The sequence below is a fragment of the Glycine max genome, chromosome 5 (assembly GCF_000004515.6).
Source record: "Glycine max cultivar Williams 82 chromosome 5, Glycine_max_v4.0, whole genome shotgun sequence".
Lineage (NCBI taxonomy): Eukaryota > Viridiplantae > Streptophyta > Magnoliopsida > Fabales > Fabaceae > Glycine > Glycine max.
Window position 1 is genome coordinate 31,264,941 of NC_038241.2, and position 21,349 is coordinate 31,286,289.

Genomic DNA, 21,349 nt, shown 5'->3' on the forward strand with positions numbered 1-21,349 from the left:
TTAACTTTGGAGGACGAAATTCTGAACGACTATTTAAAAAAAAATATTCGAAGTCTCCGGGGGATGCATTCATTGTCTTCAATTTTTTTTTTCGTGTCGTTACTTTCATCTCTAACTACTCTTCTTCTGCATCATTTCTCTGTTGCAGCACCGGTTACGAAAATTCGTGGAACCGATTTCTGGTGTTGAGCTGCGATTGCATGTGGAAATCGATTTCTGGTATTATATTGAATCAAAGCTTATTTTTTATTTTATTTTTTGGGGGTTGGGGGAATTTTGCGGTTATGTTTCTCCAATGACACTCTGTTTGTTATCCTTTAACTTTTACTGGTTTTGATTTCTTCAATTATTGACCTCTCGAATGCTGTTTTTGGATTTATACTGTGCAGTTTGGGCCCATTTTTATTTTTTTTTATGTAAGGAACAATTGCTTGATTAAACAAGTCTTTGTCTCTCTGATCGATTACGTGTCAGAGCTATGCGTGGTAGGTTGGAAGGTGTGTGCCTTCTGCGTCCCCAAACATGGATTTAACAAAATTTACGATTTTTTCGATCAGTTTCTAAGTGGTTCACTTGTGAGGTGCTTAATTGACTTCTTGGTCTTATTGATTTTACATGAATGCATTTTGTTTTTTCAGGGTATAAATGTGGGAATTGTATTCATGTTTTGAGTTGTTTCAGTGCTTATTTTTCTTCTGGAGGGAGTCTCTCTAGTGTAGGGGAGTATAAGATGCTTGTATACTAAAATGCTTGTTTTACTTTGGTTTCTATATGATGTGAGTGGTTTATTTTTTCTTTCTTAATTTCCCTTTTTCTCTCTGATTTTATATGTAAAACCAATTTTTGCTTTAGCCCTTTTTCTGGTGCCGACTTAATGGAATTCTTATTTGTTGTAAAGTTTTGGTGTTCTTTTGTATGTTGAATTTGTCTGAATGGTGATGTTTTGAATTTGAGTCTTTGGTTTTTCAAATTTCAATGACAAGCTGTTTGGTGGTTTTATTTTGGAATAGAATGACATTGCTGGTAACTTGTTATGAATATATTCACTTTAATTGCTTGTTATCGAAAATTTTGTGTTTCTATCTTCTCTTTTTTTGGGTGGGGTGGCAGTTCTTTAGCTTTATAGCCATGTGACATGAGAATTCTGTAGAATTTAGACCTTATAGTTTATACATTGCTTAGCCGTTATGCTTATTTTTAAATAAATACCTACCAAATGTGTAATGCTTCCCCTCTAATGGGTCTCCCATGAGAGTGTATTGTAGAAGGGAGAAGATGGATATGGGCAGTATATGAAATGATATGGAAAATTCTGTTGTGGTAAATCCTTACAAATAGGACATGTGGTTGGGAGGGAGGAGAATGGGGGATGCTCGAATTAGTGGTTAGGGAAGTGAATATGAATAAGGAGATGGAGGGTGGGGAGGGTAGGCAATCACTGGAGTAGTGTGGGGTGGCTTGTGCCACAGGGCAGAGAAGGTTTCCTTCTCTGATTACTGTTCTTTCTTTTGTTTCTCAGTTATACTTAAGCTGTGAAATTCTCTTGTAGTCAGAGCCAGCTCCGAGTTTTCTTTACCAATTCTATAATAAATACAGTTCCTATCAGCTTGGTATTAGAGCTCCTGATATTGGGCATTGTTGTCAGGATCACGAGTTAAATTGTTGGATCGTATGATCCTGCGTTGAGTTTCATGCTGTGTTGCTCGTGAGATTGTCGGTGAGAGGGATTGGAGTAGGATCACAATTTTCCTTGTAGGATGATCCCCAGCGTGGCAAGCAGACCTGGACTTTAGGGTCTGATCCCCTTTGACCTGGTTTTTAAAAACCCCTAATTCCCTTTTCTCCTTCATAGTTCCATACACAACTCCATCTCCTTCCATGCTTGTCACTTCAGCAACCCTAAGTTCTCTTAGCTGCTGCCAATCTCAACCGCCCCACCTTCATCCTGCCCCACTGCTGCCCTGTGTCGTTTCCTGCGCTGCTGCTGCCTCCTCTTCTTTGGCTCTACGAAGTGAAAACTGCGAACAACTGCTGCTTGTGTCATGCAAGGGTGGCCATGATGATGACTTGACTGATTAGAGGAACTGTATCTTGTGTCATGAATTATCATGCTATTTCAATGTTCACAAATTCAGACTTCATCGAATTAGCTGAAGTTCCCGAGGATGAACCCTTGAGATTGATTATGCAAGAGGTAGTGCTGAATCCAGGTTCTCCCCACACTATCCAGTTTCTTAAGGCTGTCTATGGTTTAATCAGAGGTTAGTACTGCCAAAAAAATCTGGTTGTATTCCACATTTTTGTCTAAGTTTCATGCTTCAGTGGGCATTCAGCAGTAACCAAAATTATACACGGCTGGCCATGGCTTTCTATTGGAATGGAATGAAGCATGATATGGAGCAGTTTGTGGCGGCTTGTGTGGTATGTAAGCAGACTAAATTCCAGGCTCTTTACAGGCTTGCTCCAACAATTACCAAGTCCCAACCATGTTTGGTGGACTTCCAAGGGGTAAAGGAGCTGATACAACCATGTTTGAGAATCCATCTTCGAGCAGCCAATGAACCTACATCACCTGTTACCACTATGGCTCAGCCTGGTAATCCTGTAGCCTTTGTTTCGTAGTCCTGCTCCCTTGGACCTTGGATTCTTGATTCTGACGCCTTTGATCATATGACTGGTAACCAATCTCTTTTCTCTTCCTTGACTTTTTTGGACACCTTGCCTTCTGTTACTCTCGTAGATGGCTTTCAAATTAAAGTCTGGGGCATCGGACAAACCCATCCTCTTCCTCAACTTTCATTAAATTCTGTCTTATTTGTTCTTGGCTATCCTTTTAATTTAATCTCTATTAGCAAACTCACCCGTACTCTTGATCTTTCTGTCTTATTTGTTAATAATTTCATTCTTGTATAGGATCAATGCATTGGACGAACGATTGGAGTAGGACATGAGTTTGGAGGATTATATCAGCTTACACCTCCGATTGCCTGTGTCTCATCTGCATCTCCAGCTCTCACACATCTATGCCTTGGGGACCCGAGTCTGGAGAGATTGCATCTGTTAGTTCCCAGTTTTTCTAATGTTAAGTCCTTTCAGTGCGACTTGTGTCAGCTAGGTAAACATACTCGTACCAGTTATGGTCTTCATGTCAATAAGTGTGCTGCGTCACCTTTTGCCTTAGTTCACTCTGATATTTGGGGTCCTAGTAGAGTTTGTTCTACATTAGAATATTTTTATTTTGTCACTTTTATTGATGAATTTTCTTGTTGTACTTGGGTCTTTCTAATGAAGAATCGTTTTGATGTTTTTTTTTTATCTTTCGAAGTTTTTCTGCTGAAATTCAAAATCAGTTTGGCTTCTCCGTCAAAATTTTACGAATTGATAATGCAAAAGAATATTTGTTGTCTCAATTTCAATCTTTTCGAAATTTGCAGGGGATTCTTCATCAAACATCATGTGCCCATACACCACAACATAATGGTGTTGCTGAACGCAAAAATTAACCGCATGCCTTCGTTGGTTCTCAACAATCAGATTCTTTATTCCATCTTGAATCCTCATCAACGCCTCCATCCTGTTCCTCTTTGTGTCTTTGGAAGTATGTGTTTTGTGCATGATCTCACTCTAGGTAAAAATAAACTCTGCCAAGTGCTTAAAATGTATTTTTCTGGGTTACTCCCGCCTCTAGAAAGGTTACTGATGTTACATTCTTTGAGACTACTCCTTTCTTTCCTTCCACCGTTGACGATGTCCCTCTGGAGGTTCCATCTGTTGTTCTAGCGCCATTGGTTGCTCCTACTCCACCTCTACCTCTTGTATACCACCGATGGACACAAACACCACCGGCAACGCTACCCACTAATCCTCCAACATCATTTCCTACTTCTTCCACCATTGTCACCTGCACCTGAATTTCCCATTGCATTACGCAAAGGTATTTGGTCCACTCGTAATCCCAATCCTTAATATGCTTTTGCTCTTAACTGTGCCTATTTATCTCCCTCCTATTACTCTTTTATCTCTTCTTTGGATTTTGTGTCTATCCCTAAGTCTACTGGTGAAGCCATGGCTGACCACAATTGGCAATGGGAAATGTTGGAAGAAATGACTGCTTTGGATGCTAGCAACACATGGGAGTTCGTTCTATTGCCTCCCAACAAATCCATTATTGGGTGTCATTGGGTCGATACGGTGAAGATCACACCTGATGGCCTAATTGATCGCTACAAAGGTCGCTTGGTGGCTAAGAGCTATACTCAAATTTTTGGTCTTGATTATGGCGACACTTTTTCTATTGTGGCCAAAATCACCTCTATTCATCTTTTGCTATGGCCGCCATTCGACATTGGCCTCTTCACCAGTTGGACATCAAAAATGCCTTCCTACATGGTGACTTGCTAGAAAAGGTGTACATGGTTCAACCCCCTGGTTTTATAGTACCAGGCAACTCACATCTTGTCTGTAGACTTTGACGTTCTTTTTATGACTCAAAGCAATCTCCTCGTGCCTGGTTTGGTCGCTTCAACTCCACTCTGATTGAGTTTGGTATGACTCGTTGTGAAACTGATCACTTGGTATTTTCTCTCCATTCATTGTCTGGCCTGCGCATCTATCTAGTTGTATATGTTGATGACATTGTCATCAATAGTGATGACTCTGATGGCATTCTCCGCCTCAAGTCTCACCTCCACAATCAGTTTTAGACCAAGGACTTGGGTCCGCTTAGGTATTTCCTCGGCATCGAAGTTGCCCACTCCTCATCTAGTATAGTCATTTCCCAATGGAAGTATGCTCTCGACATTCTGATCTAGACTGATATGCTTGATTGTTGCCCGAGTGACACTCCTATGGATCCTAGTGTGAGACTTCTTCCAGGTCAGGGGGAGCCATTGATAGACCTCGGAAGATATCGTCGTCTAGTTGGCAGACTTAATTACCTTATTGTCACTAGACCAGATTTGCAGTCAATGTGGTTAGCCAATTCTTGAAGGAACCATGTGGTTGTCGTTGGAATGTTGTCATATGTATCCTTCGATATCTCAAGAGTGCACCAAGTTGCAGATTAATATATGAAGATAAAGGCAATGCCAAAATTGCCTGCTATTCTGATGCTGATTGGGCAGGATCACCATTAGATAGGAGGTCCACTTCTGGATATTGTGTTCTCATTGGAGGAAACTTGATCTCATGGAAGAACAAGAAGCAGAAAGCAGTTGCTAGATCTAGTGTTGAAGCTGAGTATCGTGCTATGGCAGTAGCTGCATGTGAGATTACATGATTAGGCAACTTCTCCAACAGCTAAAATTTGGAGACACATAGGATACAAAACTGATATGTGACAATCAAGTTGCTATTCACTTTGCGTCAAATCTAGTCTTCCATGAACGGACTAAACACATAGAGATTGATTGTCACTTTGTGAGAGAGAAGGTGCTTTTGGAGAAATCATCACCGACTTTGTCAGCTCTAGTGACCAACTTGCAGACATGTTCACTAAATCCCTCAAAATCCGGAGGATCACTTCCTGCAACACAACAGGGAGCTTGCTGATGGAACTAAAGCTACAAGATGGAAGTGTTGGTGGGCAGCGTTAACATGGACCATATGGCAGCACAAAAATGGAATAATCTTTGAAAACCAAACTTTCAATGGAAGTAAACTGCTGGATGATGCAGTACTTTTAATCTGGTCCTGGCTTAAAGCTATGGAAAAAGGTTTTGACCTGCACTTTAACCATTGGTCCACTCATTTGAGAGATGCTTTTGGGTAATTAGGAAAGAATGACAGCTGTTGGGAAGTATACAGTAGGTGTAGGATTTTACAATTCTTGTGTGGGGTTTAGCTGGTCCCTAGTATACACTGTTAGGCTAGCTCTTGGAACCAGTTCTGTACCTAACTGCACTATGTATTTTCAGTACCTCTGGTACTCTCTCGTATATATATATCTATTTTTGCTAAGCAAAAAAGAAATAAGCTTGGATCATGAGATATATGCTCCAACTTGAGGGGAAGCATTAAAGATATGCTTTGTAAATAGGGAATATCTGCAGCTGATTATTAGGGACTATAATCAGCATTAGGGAATATTATGTTTCCTTTTATTGTAATAAGTTTCACTTTAAATAAAGGCTCACTTGGGTGATACAAATACACAATTACAGAAACCCTATTTTATAGAGGACAAGGTGCAGCTCATTGGGGGTGGGGGGAGGGACATCAATGGGCCTCCCACAAGAGTGTATCATACATGGGAGGAGAGGAATAAGGGATGTATAGGAAATGACGGGGAAAATTTTGTTATGCTAAATCCTAACAAACACTCAAACAGGACACGTGGCTGCAAGGGAGGGGAATGGGGGATGCTGGAATTAGTGACATCATTGGCATGGGAAGTGAATATGAGTGAGGAGATAGAAAGCGGGCAATCAGTGGGGTAGTGAGGGGTGGCTTGTGCCACAAGGAAGAGAAGGTTTCTTCTCTGATTACATTCCTTTCTCTCATTTCTGTTATAGTGAAGTTCTCTTGTGATCAGGGCTGTAGATACAGTTCATATCAATGATCTAATCAATATTGATATCCTATTGGCCCTAGGGAAATAATACAATGGTTGCTCATTATTTATAGTATAGGATTTACTTAAAATTTCTCTGTAGTCTGTGCTACTTGTCTTCATTGTGGCAGGTGCATATGGAAACTTTAGCCACTGATTTTCTTGAGTATATAGAAACAGCCAATATAGTTCATTTTTCCTTTCCAAAAATCCGAGTTTATATTCTACACACAATGCTAACACGTTAAATTAAATTTTAAGCATTTGTTAATATAGTTTCAGCATCTTTATTTGTGTAACTCTATCGATCTGTCTGTCTGTCTGTCTGTCTGTCTCTCTCTCTCTCTCTCTCTCTATATATATATATATATATATATATATATATTGGTGTTTTTGTGATGTGTGGTCTATCTCTCTTTAGTCTCTTATATATTCAGAACTTATGCATCCATCTATTGTTGTATTTCTTTGCCATTTGATTGATTAGTTGTGGAAATCCTTGTGAAATGGATGCTGTGCTTTGGTCAAAAGCTTATGCCTATTGAGATAAATCCATTATTTCAATTCATCAACGCATTTTCTTGGAATGTACTGATAGATGATTTAAAATGATGTTATGAAACAGATTAATCTTGGAAGTTTGATGTGCTTGCTTGCTTTTGGTTTGAATTTGAAGTGGTCTTAATGGGGAATATACTGAATCTGAACAATTCCAAGACTAGATGGAAGGATTCCTACGGGGTTTTACAAGGTGAATCCTGCAAGAGACAGAGGTTGTCACCAAACCCTTGCGGGTACAACGCAAGACTGATTCCGTCCCTTCCTGATGAGATATCAATACAGATTCTAGCTAGAGTTCCTCGAATTTATTATTTGAATCTGAAGTTAGTTTGCCGTGCTTGGAAGGAAACCCTTGTTAGTTCTGAACTATTTTGTGTGAGAAAAGAGCTTGGAACCATGGAGGAATGGCTCTACATTTTGACAAAGGTCAAGGATGATAAGCTTTTATGGTATGCATTGGACCCTCTTTCCAGAAGATGGCAAAGGTTGCCGCCAATGCCAAAAGTTGGGTTTGAAGATGAAACAAAGAAAGGTTTGATTTCCTTTCCCCTTCGGATGTGGAGCATGATGGGTCCAAGTATCAGAATTGTTGATGTCATAATGAGCTGGCTTGGTAGGAGAGATGCCCTGGACTGGATGCCATTTTGTGGTTGCTCCATAGGAGCTGTTGATGGTTGCATCTATGCATTAGGAGGATTTTCAAGAGCTTCAGCAATGAAATATGTTTGGCAGTATGATCCCATTAAAAACTCTTGGACTGAGGCCAGTCCAATGTCAGTTGGTAGAGCCTATTGCAAGACAGGTATATTAAACAACAAGCTTTATGTTGTCGGAGGGGTTACTAGGGGTCGTGGTGGACTAAGCCCTCTTCAATCTGCAGAAGTATATGACCCTCATACAGGCATGTGGTCCCAATTACCTAGCATGCCTTTTGCAAGAGCTCAAGTGTTGCCCACTGCTTTTTTGGCTGACTTACTCAAGCCTATTGCCACAGGAATGGCTTCATACAGGGGAAGGTTATTCGTTCCTCAGAGTTTGTATTGCTGGCCATTTTTTGTTGATGTTGGGGGTGAAGTTTATGATCCAAATTTAAATTCATGGCTTGAAATGCCAATTGGCATGGGTGAAGGCTGGCCTGCAAGGCAAGCTGGAACGAAATTGAGTATTACTGTCAATGATGATCTATATGCACTTGATCCTTCAAATTCTCTTGACAGTGCAAAGATCAAGGTATATGATTATGAAGGTGATACTTGGAAAGTTGCAGCCGGAGATGTTCCTAATCATGATTTCACTGATTCAGAATCTCCTTATCTCTTGGCTGGCTTACATGGAAAACTTCATGTAATAACTAAAGATGCTAATGATAACATTACAGTGTTGCAGGCTGACATGCAAAATGAACATGCTGAGTCAGCTTTCTCCCAATCAATATTCTCATCACCAGATAACTCATTCAGTGAAGATGCTGAATCTTCTGCAGAAGCCCGGAGAGAATTTTGGAAGGTTCTTGCAACTAGGAGTGGTAGATCTGCTGAACTAGTTAACTGTCAATCCCTTAAAATATGAAAAAAAAAAAAAAAAATGGGGGTAGGGGTGTGGTTTAGAGTCCTTTTGTGGTTATGATTTGTGAGTATATTTCTGTTGGTTGGCATGATTGCTTATAAGTCACACTAGGTTGGGAAATTTCCAAAGTTGTAAATGATTTCCTTTACAAATTATTCATAATATGTAACCAAGAATACACAGAATTAAAACTATACTTAGCAAGAACATCATTCAAACACCCTACAATATATGAATGTTTTTTAACATTAAGTTGGGTATATATCACCGTTTTGTAGCATTTGGTCACTTGATGATACTTTAAAATTATACTCAACACTCACTACGTGCCATTGACGTGGTTGATAGTTTATTTATTTATGTTTTTTGTTATCAATCAGGCTGCGTTAATTACCACTCACGTTAGTTGTCTGTAAGGTAGTTAAGTTTGCTTACCTTTTTTTTTATTATATTTTTTGTTTTATAACTTATTTTAATAAATTTTATAAAAAATATTAAATTAGCTTATTTTTTTTAGCCAACTTTCTACTAAAGCTTATATGTGAACTCTAACTTAATACGGTTATACACTATTAGTTATTTACGTGATTTAGGACCCATTGTCATAGCAATTTTAAATGCAAAGGGAATACTATATATATTTATGATATATTGAATAGAATATATTTTAATTATTAAAATAAATTTTTAACAATATTGTAGTGAATACTGCCAATTATTTTTTTCATTTATTTATTACAGTAATCTTAAAATTAATAGAATAATGTTATAATTTTGAAAAAAAATTATTAAAATATTATAAGTCTATAAATATGACATGTATTACTATAAAAAAAGCACATTCAACCATGGTTCAATTACTATAGAGAACAAAGACATTACCAAAAAATAATATCTCATCCCTCAATAATAGCAGCTATAAACAAAAGTATTTGCACCAACCTGATGGGAGTAAATAATAATAATCATTGGCTCTGACATATCCTTTTAACTGGTTGTTTCATAAATCACTATATATATTCTGCAATGATCAGTGTCAGTTTACACGTAAAAAATATGGCACCAATATAACCTGGTATCTACGTGGTTCATGGAGAATGTATTCAAAGTGTTGTAGTAACACTCATTGAACATGCAGTGAAGTAACAGTGATCAAAGACTAAGGAATATTTAGACACAAGCTGTTATCACCACTGCATGGCATACTAATTATACGGTGCATTAATAAACCAACATTTTGGAGCTTTGAGGGAAACATATTTGTTTCTACAAAGCGTCTCTTACTTTGCTAAACGTTTCATTGTTCAAAGATCATCTAGGACTTGACAGTTCATCTGGTGCAATATTTGAAGTTGAGTCTAATAATGGCATACTAATTATACGGTGCATTAATAAACCAACATTTTGGAGCTTTGAAGGAAACATATTTGTTTCTACAAAGCGTCTCTTACTTTGCTAAACGTTTCATTGTTCAAAGATCATCTAGGACCTGACAGTTCATCTGGTGCAATATTTGAAGTTGAGTCTAATAATGGCCGCCAATAACCATTGTGGAGATTGGAGGGGTCGAAGTTTGGTTGGATCATATCCTCTTTCTGCCACCATTTATCCCATTTTTCTGCCAAACCTTCACCATCTAGCATTCTCACCACCTCAGACATCTTTGGTCTTTCCATAGGGGAGCTTTGTGTGCATAGCAAGGCCACTTGGATTAACTCCTCTACTTCCGCCTCCTCATATTTTCCCTCTAAATCTGTATCCACCAGTGTCTCCAACCTCTTGTCTTTCAGAAGTGCTTTCACCTGGGATCAAAATAATGTCATTTGCCAAGAAAAACCATTAACAATTGGTGTTAATTTCAGTGCTTATAGCTAATGTAACAACAACTGGGAATATGAGATTCTAGAATCTGGGACAGATAGAAACAACCAAATCAATTTGGTATTTGTTATTTTTTCAAAGCAAAGGTAGTTATACAACAAAACAAAACTCGAAGAGGGAATAAAGAGAGGTTTCAAAACTTCAACTAGGAATATCCAGCAGGAATAAGCAATAATTGCAAATCCTATACTGAAATCATGAACATTTGAGGCAAAAATGTTTCCTTCCATTGGTTCAATTTCAACCTCATAATTTTTAGAAAACTACATATGGCTGCTAAATTGAACATGAAGTACAAATAGCATATTTTTTGTAAACATAATACCTACCCAGTCAAGCAACATGACATCATCATCATTGGCGAGTCGTGCTAAATCAAAAGCCCTCTGTCCAGTTATTAGTTCAAGAAGCATCACACCATATCCAAAAACATCAGTTTTCTCTGAAGACTTTCCAGTTGAGAGGTACTCTGGTGCTATATGGCCAATTGTACCGCGTACTGCGGTAGTAACATGAGTATCCTTATAATCCATAAGTTTTGCTAAACCAAAATCTCCTACAACTGCTTCAAAGTCATCATCTAACAATATGTTAGCAGCTTTGACATCACGATGAATAATCTTTGGGTCACAATGATCGTGCAAATAAGCAAGCCCCCTAGCAGCTCCTAGAGCAATATTCTTCCGTTTTGGCCATTCAAGTGGTGGTTGTGATTCCGGACGATCTACAAGAATACATTCAATATAAATAAAAACATTTTTAATTTGAAAGCAGATTTTGAAATTTAACAGCAGAAGAGCTGATTTGGATTCTCTATTTTGACCACATTAAATGATTTGATCAACAAGACTGGATGAATGCTTAGAAAAATTTGGCACTAAGACTGGATCAAATTTAAGATACTGATATATTTCCTAAATGTTGTGTGAATGTGCCCTGCTAGATAACATGTCAGACATACACAATTTTTATTTTACAAAAAAATAAATAAAAGAACAAACTTGAAAGAAATTTGACATGAAAAGTAAGGTTTACATAACTTGCAGAAAAAGATATACGAGAGAAAAGATATTTAGTTGAGAAACACACTGAGGTAAATAAGTTAAAAAAAAAAGAGCAATGTATGTCATGTGACATTAATCCTCTTCAATAGGTATTCAATAGAGTAGACTAATAAGGGTACCTCGTAAACATGAAGCTACACTTCCATTAGACATGAAAGGATACACAAGCAAGCGTTCAGTAGGTGTCATACAGAAACCACGCAGGCGAAGCAAATTTCGATGGACAGCCATGCTGATCATTTCCACTTCAGTTTGAAATTGCATCTCCCCACCCTGAGTTCGTTCCTCTTTAAGTCTTTTTACTGCTACAAGATCACCATTTGTTAAGCGTCCTTTATAAACCTTGCCAAATCCACCTTTACCAAGAATGTTTTTGTTATTAAAGGTATCTGTTGCAACTTGCAGTTCACGCAGTGAAAACCTTTTAAGCTGACCAAGGTGAACTTCAGGATCCTCCTCAGCTGCCAGTGGAGTACACACAAAAATCAGTTATGGGTATCATATGCAGCTTTAATCTATTAAAACAACCAACCAACCTGCAACATCAAAGAAAAAGTCCCTTGGCTTCCTTCTTTTCCAATAAACAAGTACAATTACTGGAGCTGCAAACAACAGTGCAGCACCCACAGCAACTCCTCCAGCAATGATTACAATAGCACGGTTACCATTACCTACAAGGATTAACAGAATAAAATGGGAAACTATAACTCAATTCCAAAGCTATGCTTCCCATTGAATAGCATAGGAAAAAAAATCAACATTATTATTAACCCCTTTTCTTGAATTGGACCATGAGTAACATTCTGTTAGGATACTAAACAGAAAGAAAACACAGAAACCATTCACCTCAAGAAACTATACATTTAAGCATGTAGAAGTTATGCTTAAGGTATCTCCATCATCAAAGATCATTGTTCAATAACACTCAATCTGTCTTTTCAATAAATTTAAAACTTGTAAGAATGAAAAGATTCAGTTGCAAAAATCATCCAAAAATTACAGAATAAGCACTTGATAAAAACCCATGTAACCTATCAACTATCAAAAGGCTGAAGGAAATATTTGTAGTATGGAATGGAATGGAGTGGATGCTGCTTGTTAAAGAAACAAAAGTAAAATACCACCAAAATTGAAAACCTTATACATAGTATTAATTTTTAATTGTAAAACACCACTATTGAGCCTTTGCTTCTCTTAGTGGTTTAAATTACATGGTATCAAATTCTAGTTGACCTGATGGTGTAGAGTTTGACTGTTGCCCCGAGTCTTACAATTTTAAAAAAAGTTGATTTGTTGTCAGTTTTAGTTGTAATTCTGTCTGCATTTCAAGCCTAGTGGACTCTCACACGAGAGGGCATTTTCCGTTATATTTTCAGCTTATGCTTTTAGGTCAGGTTATTGTTTGAAAAAATAAATTCATTACCAACAATAAAACAAATACCAACAAACCTGAAGAACTTTGTGGCGGTGTGACAGCCGGTGGAGGTACAAGGGTATTATTCAATGAAGGATTATTCCTAAAACTGCAATGACAAATAAATGGGTTAGTACAGAATTTATATCTCATCCGTTGATCATAATAGTAATGTGTCCTGCATCGGACAGATGGGATTCTGTGGGGTTTATAATTGGTCTCTCCGACCATAATAACCATTGGCTAATAGTTGTAGTGTAGCTCTCCCAATGTGCTTATCAAAACAAACAAATTTATTTGTACCAACCTGATGGGAGTAAAACTTGAAAAAGAACCATTGATTGGGATGTCTCCAGTTAAGTTGTTGTTCGATAAATCACTAGATTCAACAATGAACATGGTGTCAGGTTACACATTAAATAACACAACACAAGTATAACAATGTATCTAGATATAGGAGTAAAACTCACAGAACTTGAAGTGAATCAACAGTGGTCAAACGAACAGGGATCTTTCCTGACAAGCTGTTATTGTTCAGACGCCTGGTTCGTGGAGAAGATCCATTTAGTTTGCATATAATAAACTATTAAAAGAGAAGAGTAACAAGACAATACAGCAAACAATCACTAAGTAGCAAGTGTGGTAGGTGTGTGCTATAATAATTTGTTGGTAACTTATATAAGCATCTATTTCATGTAATTATGTAGAATGATACTTCTTTGAGGCAGGTGCTCAAAGTATATTTCAAGTGTTGGAACTGAAATAGACGGTGCATAATCTGCCACCATTTTATGTGGGAAAGAAAAATTGTGAATTCTAAATGAAGAAACAAAATTGAAACTGATTTAGATAAGTCTCGCTGATTAAAGATATGAGATGAAGGAAGACATGCCATACAGGAAACGTAGTTTTTTAAGGTTGGCCAAGTTGTCTGAAATGGGGCCAGTAATGTTGTTCGAGTAAAGATCCAAGCTCACCAAGTTTCTCAAACTTCCAAGCTCATCTGGGATTTTACCAGTTATATTATTACTATAAAGTTCCCTGTCAATGAAAAGAAAAATGTTCAGATTTGGGCAGAGAAAAAAGTCCAGTGAATAACTAAACATTGCATAACCCATTTGTATTAAAATCTAATAGACGTTCATAAAGTAAAAATTGAACTACACAAAATGCCAAGGTATATGTGCTATGCAAAAGCACAGGATCGAAGAATTGGCTAGTTCATGAGTTAATGAAAAAACTCAAATAGCATAGCCTCCTTTTACAGCTGAAAAGAAAACTTTTGGACCATTCAAATAAATTTTGGTTTATATGAAAATCAAATTATAACCATTGGTATCCATAGTTTTAAAGTGGAAGAATTTGAATCATCCACTTTACAATCTCCACCTTCACTCAAATTTGACTAGTTCCTCATCGCCATATAAAGCCTTCAGGGGTAGGCAAGTGCAGTAAAGACTAACCAACTCCAAGCAATATGCTGGATTATCGAACATGTGAATCTCTTGCACTACAGATTTGCCAACAACAACAACTCGAATAAAGTGACTTTTACATCAATGTGTTTGGTCTTGTTGTGAAAATGACTATTCTTAATCCAGTGAATAGGCACTTTGACTAACGCAAAATACATCAAGAACATCTTGTGTTAGGCCAAGTCCATTAACCAAACCTCAAGCCAAATAGCATCCTTTCGCACCCTCTGTTGCTGCAATAAGTTCTACTTTAGTCCTAGACAATACAGCAATTGATCGATGAGTAGCTTTCCAACTGATAGCACAGCTACATAGAGTAAAGATATATCAAGAAAGACATCAAGATCAAGATCACCACCATAATCTAAATCAGTGCAAACCAACCTTCTATTTCTAGCTATATCTTTACTCTATGTAAAATATGCTATAGATTAGATCTAGTGCACACCATAACATATAGAAAGCTGTCAACTACACTAGTATAAGCAGTATGTTATATACACTTCATCCCTTCCATCGTTTGTGGGCAAAGGTCTGAAGATAACTTAAAATTTGCACCCAGTTCTTTCATTTCAAACTCATTCCTGAGTTCAGTTTCTAACTTCTTGATCAAGGACTGGTCACATGATGTAATCAACATATCATTAACATAAAGTAACAAGTATAAAAAAGAACCATCAGTAAATTTTCTGAATAACAGTCATCATATTGACATTTAGTATAACCTTGCATAATCACATCTGTTTCAGCCAAACAATCAAGAGTTACAAGTAAAAGTTAATGAAATATCAATCTGTAAATAGTGTTAAGCAAAATATACTCAGAAAAGAAGACGTAAATTCAGCCAACAATATCATATCTGTTTTGTAACTTACAAGTATTGCAAATTTGGGAGTTGGCCAAGCTGTGGAACAAGTTGACCGGAAAGGTTTGCATTTCCAAGATCACTAGCCAAACAAAAATTCGTTTTTTTTACCATATGCACAAACTTTCATAAAACTACAAGTAAAAATAACAGAGATATCTTACACACGGGTCACGCTATTTTCATTGTTGCAAGTAACATGAAACCATGTGCAAGGATCGACAAGTGTAGAATCCCAACTTTGAAGAACATTGTTAGGATCACTCACACTGTTCTTCAATGCAGTCAGAGCATCACCTGTCATAGAAGTACTTAATATATTAAATCAATAGGAGTAAAAAATCAAACAGGTGTCAACATTTATGTTGCTCTAATGAAATTGGGTGAAAGGCATAAAGTAAAAACACGGAATCCCAAGTTCCTAAAGAATTCCCCATCAAACATTTTTCAGTTTACGACCTACAAACAACCAAAGCTAGTCATATAGAAAACCAACACACCATTGACATTTTTTTGGTTTCCCACATGTCTCCTTCTTTGGAGGTAATCCTGTTCGAGGCACGGTCAAACACTACATGTGGGCACCTCTCCTAGCGGGGATTTGAATCTTGGTTCACCACGTTGTGGGAGGCTAGCTCCTTTCGCCAGACCCAGCCCCCGTTGGTCACCATAGACATTTTTAGAAGGCAAAATTAATATATTAACCGTCTAAATTAAAGATTGGTTTCAATTTCGTCCTTTTTTCAGTTTAATTTATTCCCCTAATTTGTTTTTTCACAATGCATACTAAGTCCTCCAGTTTTATTACTCAATCAAATACAGCTGAAAGGCAACAAAAAGAACAAAAACGGGAAACCAAAATAAAATTCATCAAGTCAAGCAACAAGTAAGCACAAAAAGTCACCACCCACCTTCTGTGTTGCCAGAAACCTTGAGCAGCAAGTCAAGCACCAAAATTGCCCAAAGAGGAAACCAAGACATGAAATCTGAAATCACTCGCTCCATGTTGGCCATCCTCTTCAATCATGCACATGAACTTGAATATACCTCATCCACAGCCCCTATTGATTACTAATTGATCTTCATTATACCCTTCAAAGCTCATAAGCAAATAGACCAAGTTGACCAAAACAAATAGCAGTCAACTTAGAGTTATACACTTACACCATAACCGAATTCTGGATTTTTTTTCTTCTAATTTCTCCTCCTTTTCTTCTGTCACTTCTTACTTTGGAATATGGAGCTAGCTAGAATCTCATGTGGGGGTCATCAATTTCAAAGAAAAATGCTGCAGGCGGCAACAGTTTTGAGATAGTGAGGTTCTCCAGCCACACAAGCCTTAAACTTGGGAGAAGACTGGTCACTGGAGAGCCAAGTCAATGAATCTTGCATTCTTTTACTGAGAAATTTCTACTTCTTGTTATTATTATGAAAACTATGATGTGGTGAGAAAGTGAGGTTTCAGATGAAAATGAAGTTGGAAAAGGAAGGAGGGACAATGGTTTCACTCACAAGACTTTTGAAGCAGTTAGAAGTTTGAACAAAGAGAGTAAGAGAAGAGGGTCAAAGACGCGCGCTTGGATTCTTACAACTGTCCCCACCACACCACATTGCCCTGTGTATACGAAGAAACTTCTGCATGATTATGACATCACGTGTGCGTTTACTGATTTGTCATCACACACGGAGTCAAGTGAGCTTTTTTATTCTTTGGCTTAAAAAAAACTCTAAATTGTCATTTTGGGGAGATTGCTGTCACTCCAATAGAGAAATACTTTCACAAATTTGCTGACTTTATAAATATTAACAGATGAGAAAGAGAAGAAAATAAAGTAAATTTAATTAAAATATATTGACAGTTTATATGTTATTGTAAATGGTAATATTATTGATTTTCGTAAGAATTATTTTGAAAGTTATATTTAAGATTATTTTTAATTATTAGACAGTGCAAAAAAAGAAAAACTTTATTAATAAAAAATTAATCTCAAATAAAGTATGAGAACAGTTGAGTTAACATTAATTTAAATATTATAAATAATTTTCTCTTCCCTCTAGATTCCTTTATCTTCTATTTTTTTCCCTTTTCCTTCACATGTCTGAAAAATTATACTAATAATCTATCCCCTTTATTGTATTTTCCTTCAACTTCAAAACAAAATTCTTTCAAGGAGCCAGGGTTATTTCTCTAGCTTAAATGCAAAGAGTTGTTATTCACCACTAGATGGCACACTAAACCAACATTTTTTGCAGCTTTGAGAGAAAACTATTTGTTTCTACAAAGCGTCTCTTCCTTTGCTAAACGTCTCAGTATTTAAAAGGTTTCTGTCTGTTCAAAGATCATCTAGGACCTGACAGTTGAATATTTGAAGTTGAGTCACAAGGAGTGTAGAGATTAAAGGGGCTGAAATTTTGTTGGATCATATCCTCTTTCTTCCCCCACTGATCCCACTTTTCTGCCAAACCATCACCCTCTAGCATTCTCACCACCTCAGACATCGTTGGTCTTTCCAAAGGGGAGCTACCAGTATCTTCAACTTCTTGTCTTTCACTAGTATTTTCACCTTGCCAACAAAAACCATTAGTCATATTGGTGCTAACATCAGTACATAGATGATGAAAAAAAAAAAACTAAACAGCAACCAAGAAGATAGGATTCTAGAATCTGGGACAGAAATAAGAAGAACCAAATCAATTTTGTATTTTAATTTCAAAGCAAAGGGTAGTTATACGTCAATACAAAACCAGAATAGGGGAACAAAAGAGGTTTCAAAACCTCAACTAGGAATGTAGAACAACAACAAACAAGAACTCATCCTGAACTCAAGAAATAGAAATAGCTGAAAGTGGAATAAATTATATTTAGTGTTCAACAATACGATTTCCTTCTATTGGATCATCTTCAACCTCAATATTTAGAAAAACATGTGGCAGCTGCTAATTGAACAAGAAGTACTAATAGCATATATATCTTTAGGAGACATAATACCTACCCATTCAAGAAACATGACTTCATCATTAATGGCAAGCCGTGTTAAATTAAAAGCCCTTTGTCCAGTTATTAGTTCAAGAAGCATCACACCATATCCAAAAACAACTGTCTTTTCTGAAGACTTTCCAGTCGCGAGATACTCTGGTGCTATATGGCCAAGCGTACCACGTACAGCAGCAGTAACATGAGTATTTTTGTAATCCATAAGCTTTGCTAAACCAAAATCTCCAACAACTGCTTCAAAGTCCTCATCCAACAATATATTAGCAGCTTCGAAATCACGATGAATAATCTTTGGGTCGCAATGATCGTGCAAATAAGCAAGCCCCTTAACAGTGGTGGTTGTGATTTTAGACGATCTACAAAAATACAATCAATATACATAAAAACATTTTTAATTTTAAAAAATATGTCGAAATTTAACTACAAGAAATTTTAATTGCTTTTATGCTATTTTAGCATAGGAGTTTATTTGTATTCTGTTTCGACTGCATTAAATGAGATACTCAAACAAAACTGGATAGTCGCACGAAAAACAGGAGCATTAACAAAGGATCATTCTTCGCAGTTTTTATCATTTTCAGTTTTTAAGTTTATTTTTTGAGTAATTTTCTTTTGAGTCAAGATAATTTTATTATTTAGTTGGACAAATTTTATTATAATATTAGAAAAATAAATAAATATTTTATCGTTTTGAAATGTTTTTATTTAATATATTTAAAACTTAATTAATTGTGCATTTATATTTTTTTTATTATTAGTATATTTAATATGTGGCAGAAGGTGTTACAAACTTTAGACTCTATTCTTCTTCCTCTGTTGACTCAGAATAAGTTTAGGAGTGCTAACACATTACCTTAAGAAACTATACATTTAAGCATGTAGAAGAAGTTATGCTTAAGGTATCTACATCATCGAAGACGTAACAATCAGTCTGTCCTTTTCAATAAGTTTAAAACTTTTAAAAGAGTGGTATCAAGGCTTTCCCTAAATAGATCCATTAGTGGACCATGTGTTCATTACGTTCTAGGCGATTGGCATTGGAAATTACTCCCTCCGTTTCAAAATACATGTCCATTTTTGAGAAATTGCGGTAACCAAGGACAGGCTAATTTGACACAAAAGTTCCTATTTTACCCTTGTCCTTTATTTTCTCCATTTTATATTTATTTATCCCACCTCATAATTACTCCCAATACCAAAATTAATTAAAGTTAATCAAATTACAATATCAATACATACTGGCAATACCAATACTACTAAATGGCATTATTTTTGCTTCGGTATTGAAAAGCTCAATTGGCATAGTTCGGTTATCAAAGTTTTTTAAAACTCAATTGAAAAAACTTCCCTCCATTATTAATTATACTCTAATATTAAAATGTTTACCACCAAAGTTAAATTAAAATTTGTATTTCCCACCATTTTTTCAAAAACACTTATAATTTCAGTATATATAAGAGTTAGGTACTCATTTATCAAATTTATATTATTAATGAAGAACAAAATTTTGCTATGGATCTCAATGCTTTTCCATTTGATTTAAATGAAGAACCATTGTTTGATTTAAATGAAGAGTCATTGTTTGATTTAAATCAAGAACTACATGATTTAAATGGTGAGGAAGAAAACTTTGCTACAGGAGAAGAAAGCAACACTCACATAACTGGTATGTACTCTCATTTTCTTAAATTCTTTTTTGTTATACGTAAAAAAATTTGAATAGTCAAAATAGTCACAAATGGGAATTAATTATTGTGGACAAAAAACTAGAATCCAATTAATTAGTAGGCAAGGGCAAAATAGTCAAAATGCATCCTTAAACTATCAAATGGACATGTATTTTGAAACAAAAAATTTCTCCAAAATGGACATGTATTTTGAAACGGAGGGAGTATCATTTTAGGAGATTACCGTCATTCTCACCAGAGAATTTTCTAATCTTAATCTAAAATATTATAAATAATTTTTCCCGCCTTTCATATCCCATGGTTCATCCTTCCTATTGTTTTTCTGTGTACTTTCATAGGAAATACTATATCAAAGACAATTGTTATTATGGGTAGAAAATGAATGAGAATTATAAATATAAATTATTAGATTACATTTGAGTTATTAAGATTAAATGAAAATTATATATAATTTTTTCAAGTAGTCATAGACTATTTTTGGTTGAACTATCGTAATTAGGACATTTAGCCCCCTAATTATCCTTTGATCAAGTTATGAGACTAATTCTTGATTAGGATGTAATTACACTTAAAACTCATCACCCTTTCCCAATAATATATTCTGAATGTATCGAATTCATGTTCTTTCTACAAAGTCTGTATGTATTATCATTTGAGTTATATTCATTGGGTAGTAGTCATAGACTATTATATGTATATAATATTTTTTTCAATTAAAATATATTTACAGCTTAAATGATTTTATATTATAATTTAACATAGAATTATACATGCTAAAATTATTGATTTTTGCAAGAATTATTTTAAAAGTCATATTTTAAGAGTAATTTTAATTAATAGAGACAGTGTAAAAGCTACTTCCAACCATGATTCAATCACTATAGAGGAGAACACATACAGTACTAAAAAATTATATCTCATCCCTCAAATATAATACTAGTTTTAAACAAAAGTATTTGCACCAACTTGATGGGAGTAAATAATTACCACTGACTCGGATATCTCCTTTTAACTGGTAGATCATAAATCACTATATATTTCCCCACCCACAACAACCAGTGTCCGGTTATACACCTAAAAAATATGAGACTAACTACATATAACCCGACATCTACAATTCATGTCTTCATGAAGAACCTATTAAAATGTAGGACAAACACTTATTGAAAATGTAGTGAAGTAACGGTGATCAAAGACTTAGGAATGTTTAGACACAGGATGTTATTCACCACTGCATGGCAAACTAGTTATAAGATGCACTAAACCAACATTTTGCAGCTTTTAGAGAAA

The 21,349-nt window shown here is 36.0% G+C and overlaps 3 protein-coding genes across 19 annotated transcripts; 1 reads left to right on the forward strand and 2 right to left on the reverse strand.

Annotated features, from left to right (window-relative positions):
- LOC100810940 (F-box/kelch-repeat protein At1g22040) lies at positions 1-8,881 on the forward strand. 13 transcript variants are annotated; one of them, XM_041015434.1, is made up of 5 exons: positions 504-2,261; positions 2,337-2,677; positions 2,914-3,115; positions 3,435-3,628; positions 7,176-8,881. In XM_041015434.1, the coding sequence occupies exon 5, from the start codon at positions 7,235-7,237 to the stop codon at positions 8,678-8,680; it is 1,446 nt and encodes a 481-aa protein (XP_040871368.1). In that variant the 5' UTR covers positions 504-2,261; positions 2,337-2,677; positions 2,914-3,115; positions 3,435-3,628; positions 7,176-7,234; the 3' UTR covers positions 8,681-8,881. The 13 variants fall into 13 exon arrangements, with proteins under 13 accessions (XP_040871365.1, XP_040871367.1, XP_006580003.1 ...); XM_041015431.1 differs by lacking the exons at positions 504-2,261; positions 2,337-2,677 and adding an exon at positions 1-219; XM_041015432.1 differs by having other exon boundaries at positions 504-2,677; positions 3,435-3,934.
- Positions 8,882-9,595: 714 nt separating this feature from the next.
- LOC100804180 (BRASSINOSTEROID INSENSITIVE 1-associated receptor kinase 1) lies at positions 9,596-16,898 on the reverse strand. 5 transcript variants are annotated; one of them, XM_041015439.1, is made up of 12 exons: positions 16,288-16,898; positions 15,541-15,673; positions 15,387-15,458; positions 13,934-14,077; positions 13,507-13,578; positions 13,344-13,415; positions 13,072-13,145; positions 12,159-12,293; positions 11,742-12,083; positions 10,888-11,282; positions 10,179-10,479; positions 9,596-10,011 (listed from the first exon to the last, which is right to left on the reverse strand). In XM_041015439.1, exons 1-12 carry the CDS (start codon positions 16,388-16,390, stop codon positions 9,989-9,991), a joined length of 1,866 nt encoding a protein of 621 aa, XP_040871373.1. In that variant the 5' UTR covers positions 16,391-16,898; the 3' UTR covers positions 9,596-9,988. The 5 variants fall into 5 exon arrangements, with proteins under 5 accessions (XP_040871373.1, XP_040871372.1, XP_006580005.1 ...); XM_041015438.1 differs by having other exon boundaries at positions 9,596-9,992; positions 10,160-10,479; XM_006579942.4 differs by having other exon boundaries at positions 9,597-10,479; positions 16,288-16,437; positions 16,541-16,897.
- Positions 16,899-17,716: 818 nt separating this feature from the next.
- On the reverse strand, positions 17,717-19,241 carry LOC102665085 (BRASSINOSTEROID INSENSITIVE 1-associated receptor kinase 1-like). The gene is made up of 3 exons (XM_006580766.1): positions 19,225-19,241; positions 18,366-18,727; positions 17,717-17,940 (listed from the first exon to the last, which is right to left on the reverse strand). The coding sequence occupies exons 1-3, from the start codon at positions 19,239-19,241 to the stop codon at positions 17,717-17,719; spliced, it is 603 nt and encodes a 200-aa protein (XP_006580829.1).
- Between the last annotated feature and the right edge of the window lie 2,108 nt (positions 19,242-21,349).

What these genes read in the sequence shown, in the direction of transcription:
- LOC102665085 (XM_006580766.1), bottom strand. An exon ending in CATGTTTCTTGAATGGGTAG is followed by an intron (nt 17,941 to 18,365) that starts GTATTATGTCTC and finishes TTTGTTGGCAAG; the next exon opens with GTGAAAATACTAGTGAAAGA.
- LOC100810940 (XM_041015431.1), top strand. Translation starts at nt 7,235, where the DNA reads ATGGGGAATATACTGAATCTGAACAATTCCAAGACTAGATGGAAGGAT.
- LOC100804180 (XM_041015439.1), bottom strand. Translation starts at nt 16,390, where the DNA reads ATGGCCAACATGGAGCGAGTGATTTCAGATTTCATGTCTTGGTTTCCT. An exon ending in GAAAATAGCGTGACCCGTGT is followed by an intron (nt 15,459 to 15,540) that starts GTAAGATATCTC and finishes TTGTTTGGCTAG; the next exon opens with TGATCTTGGAAATGCAAACC. An exon ending in TGTAGCTTCATGTTTACGAG is followed by an intron (nt 11,283 to 11,741) that starts GTACCCTTATTA and finishes GTATTCTTGTAG; the next exon opens with ATCGTCCGGAATCACAACCA.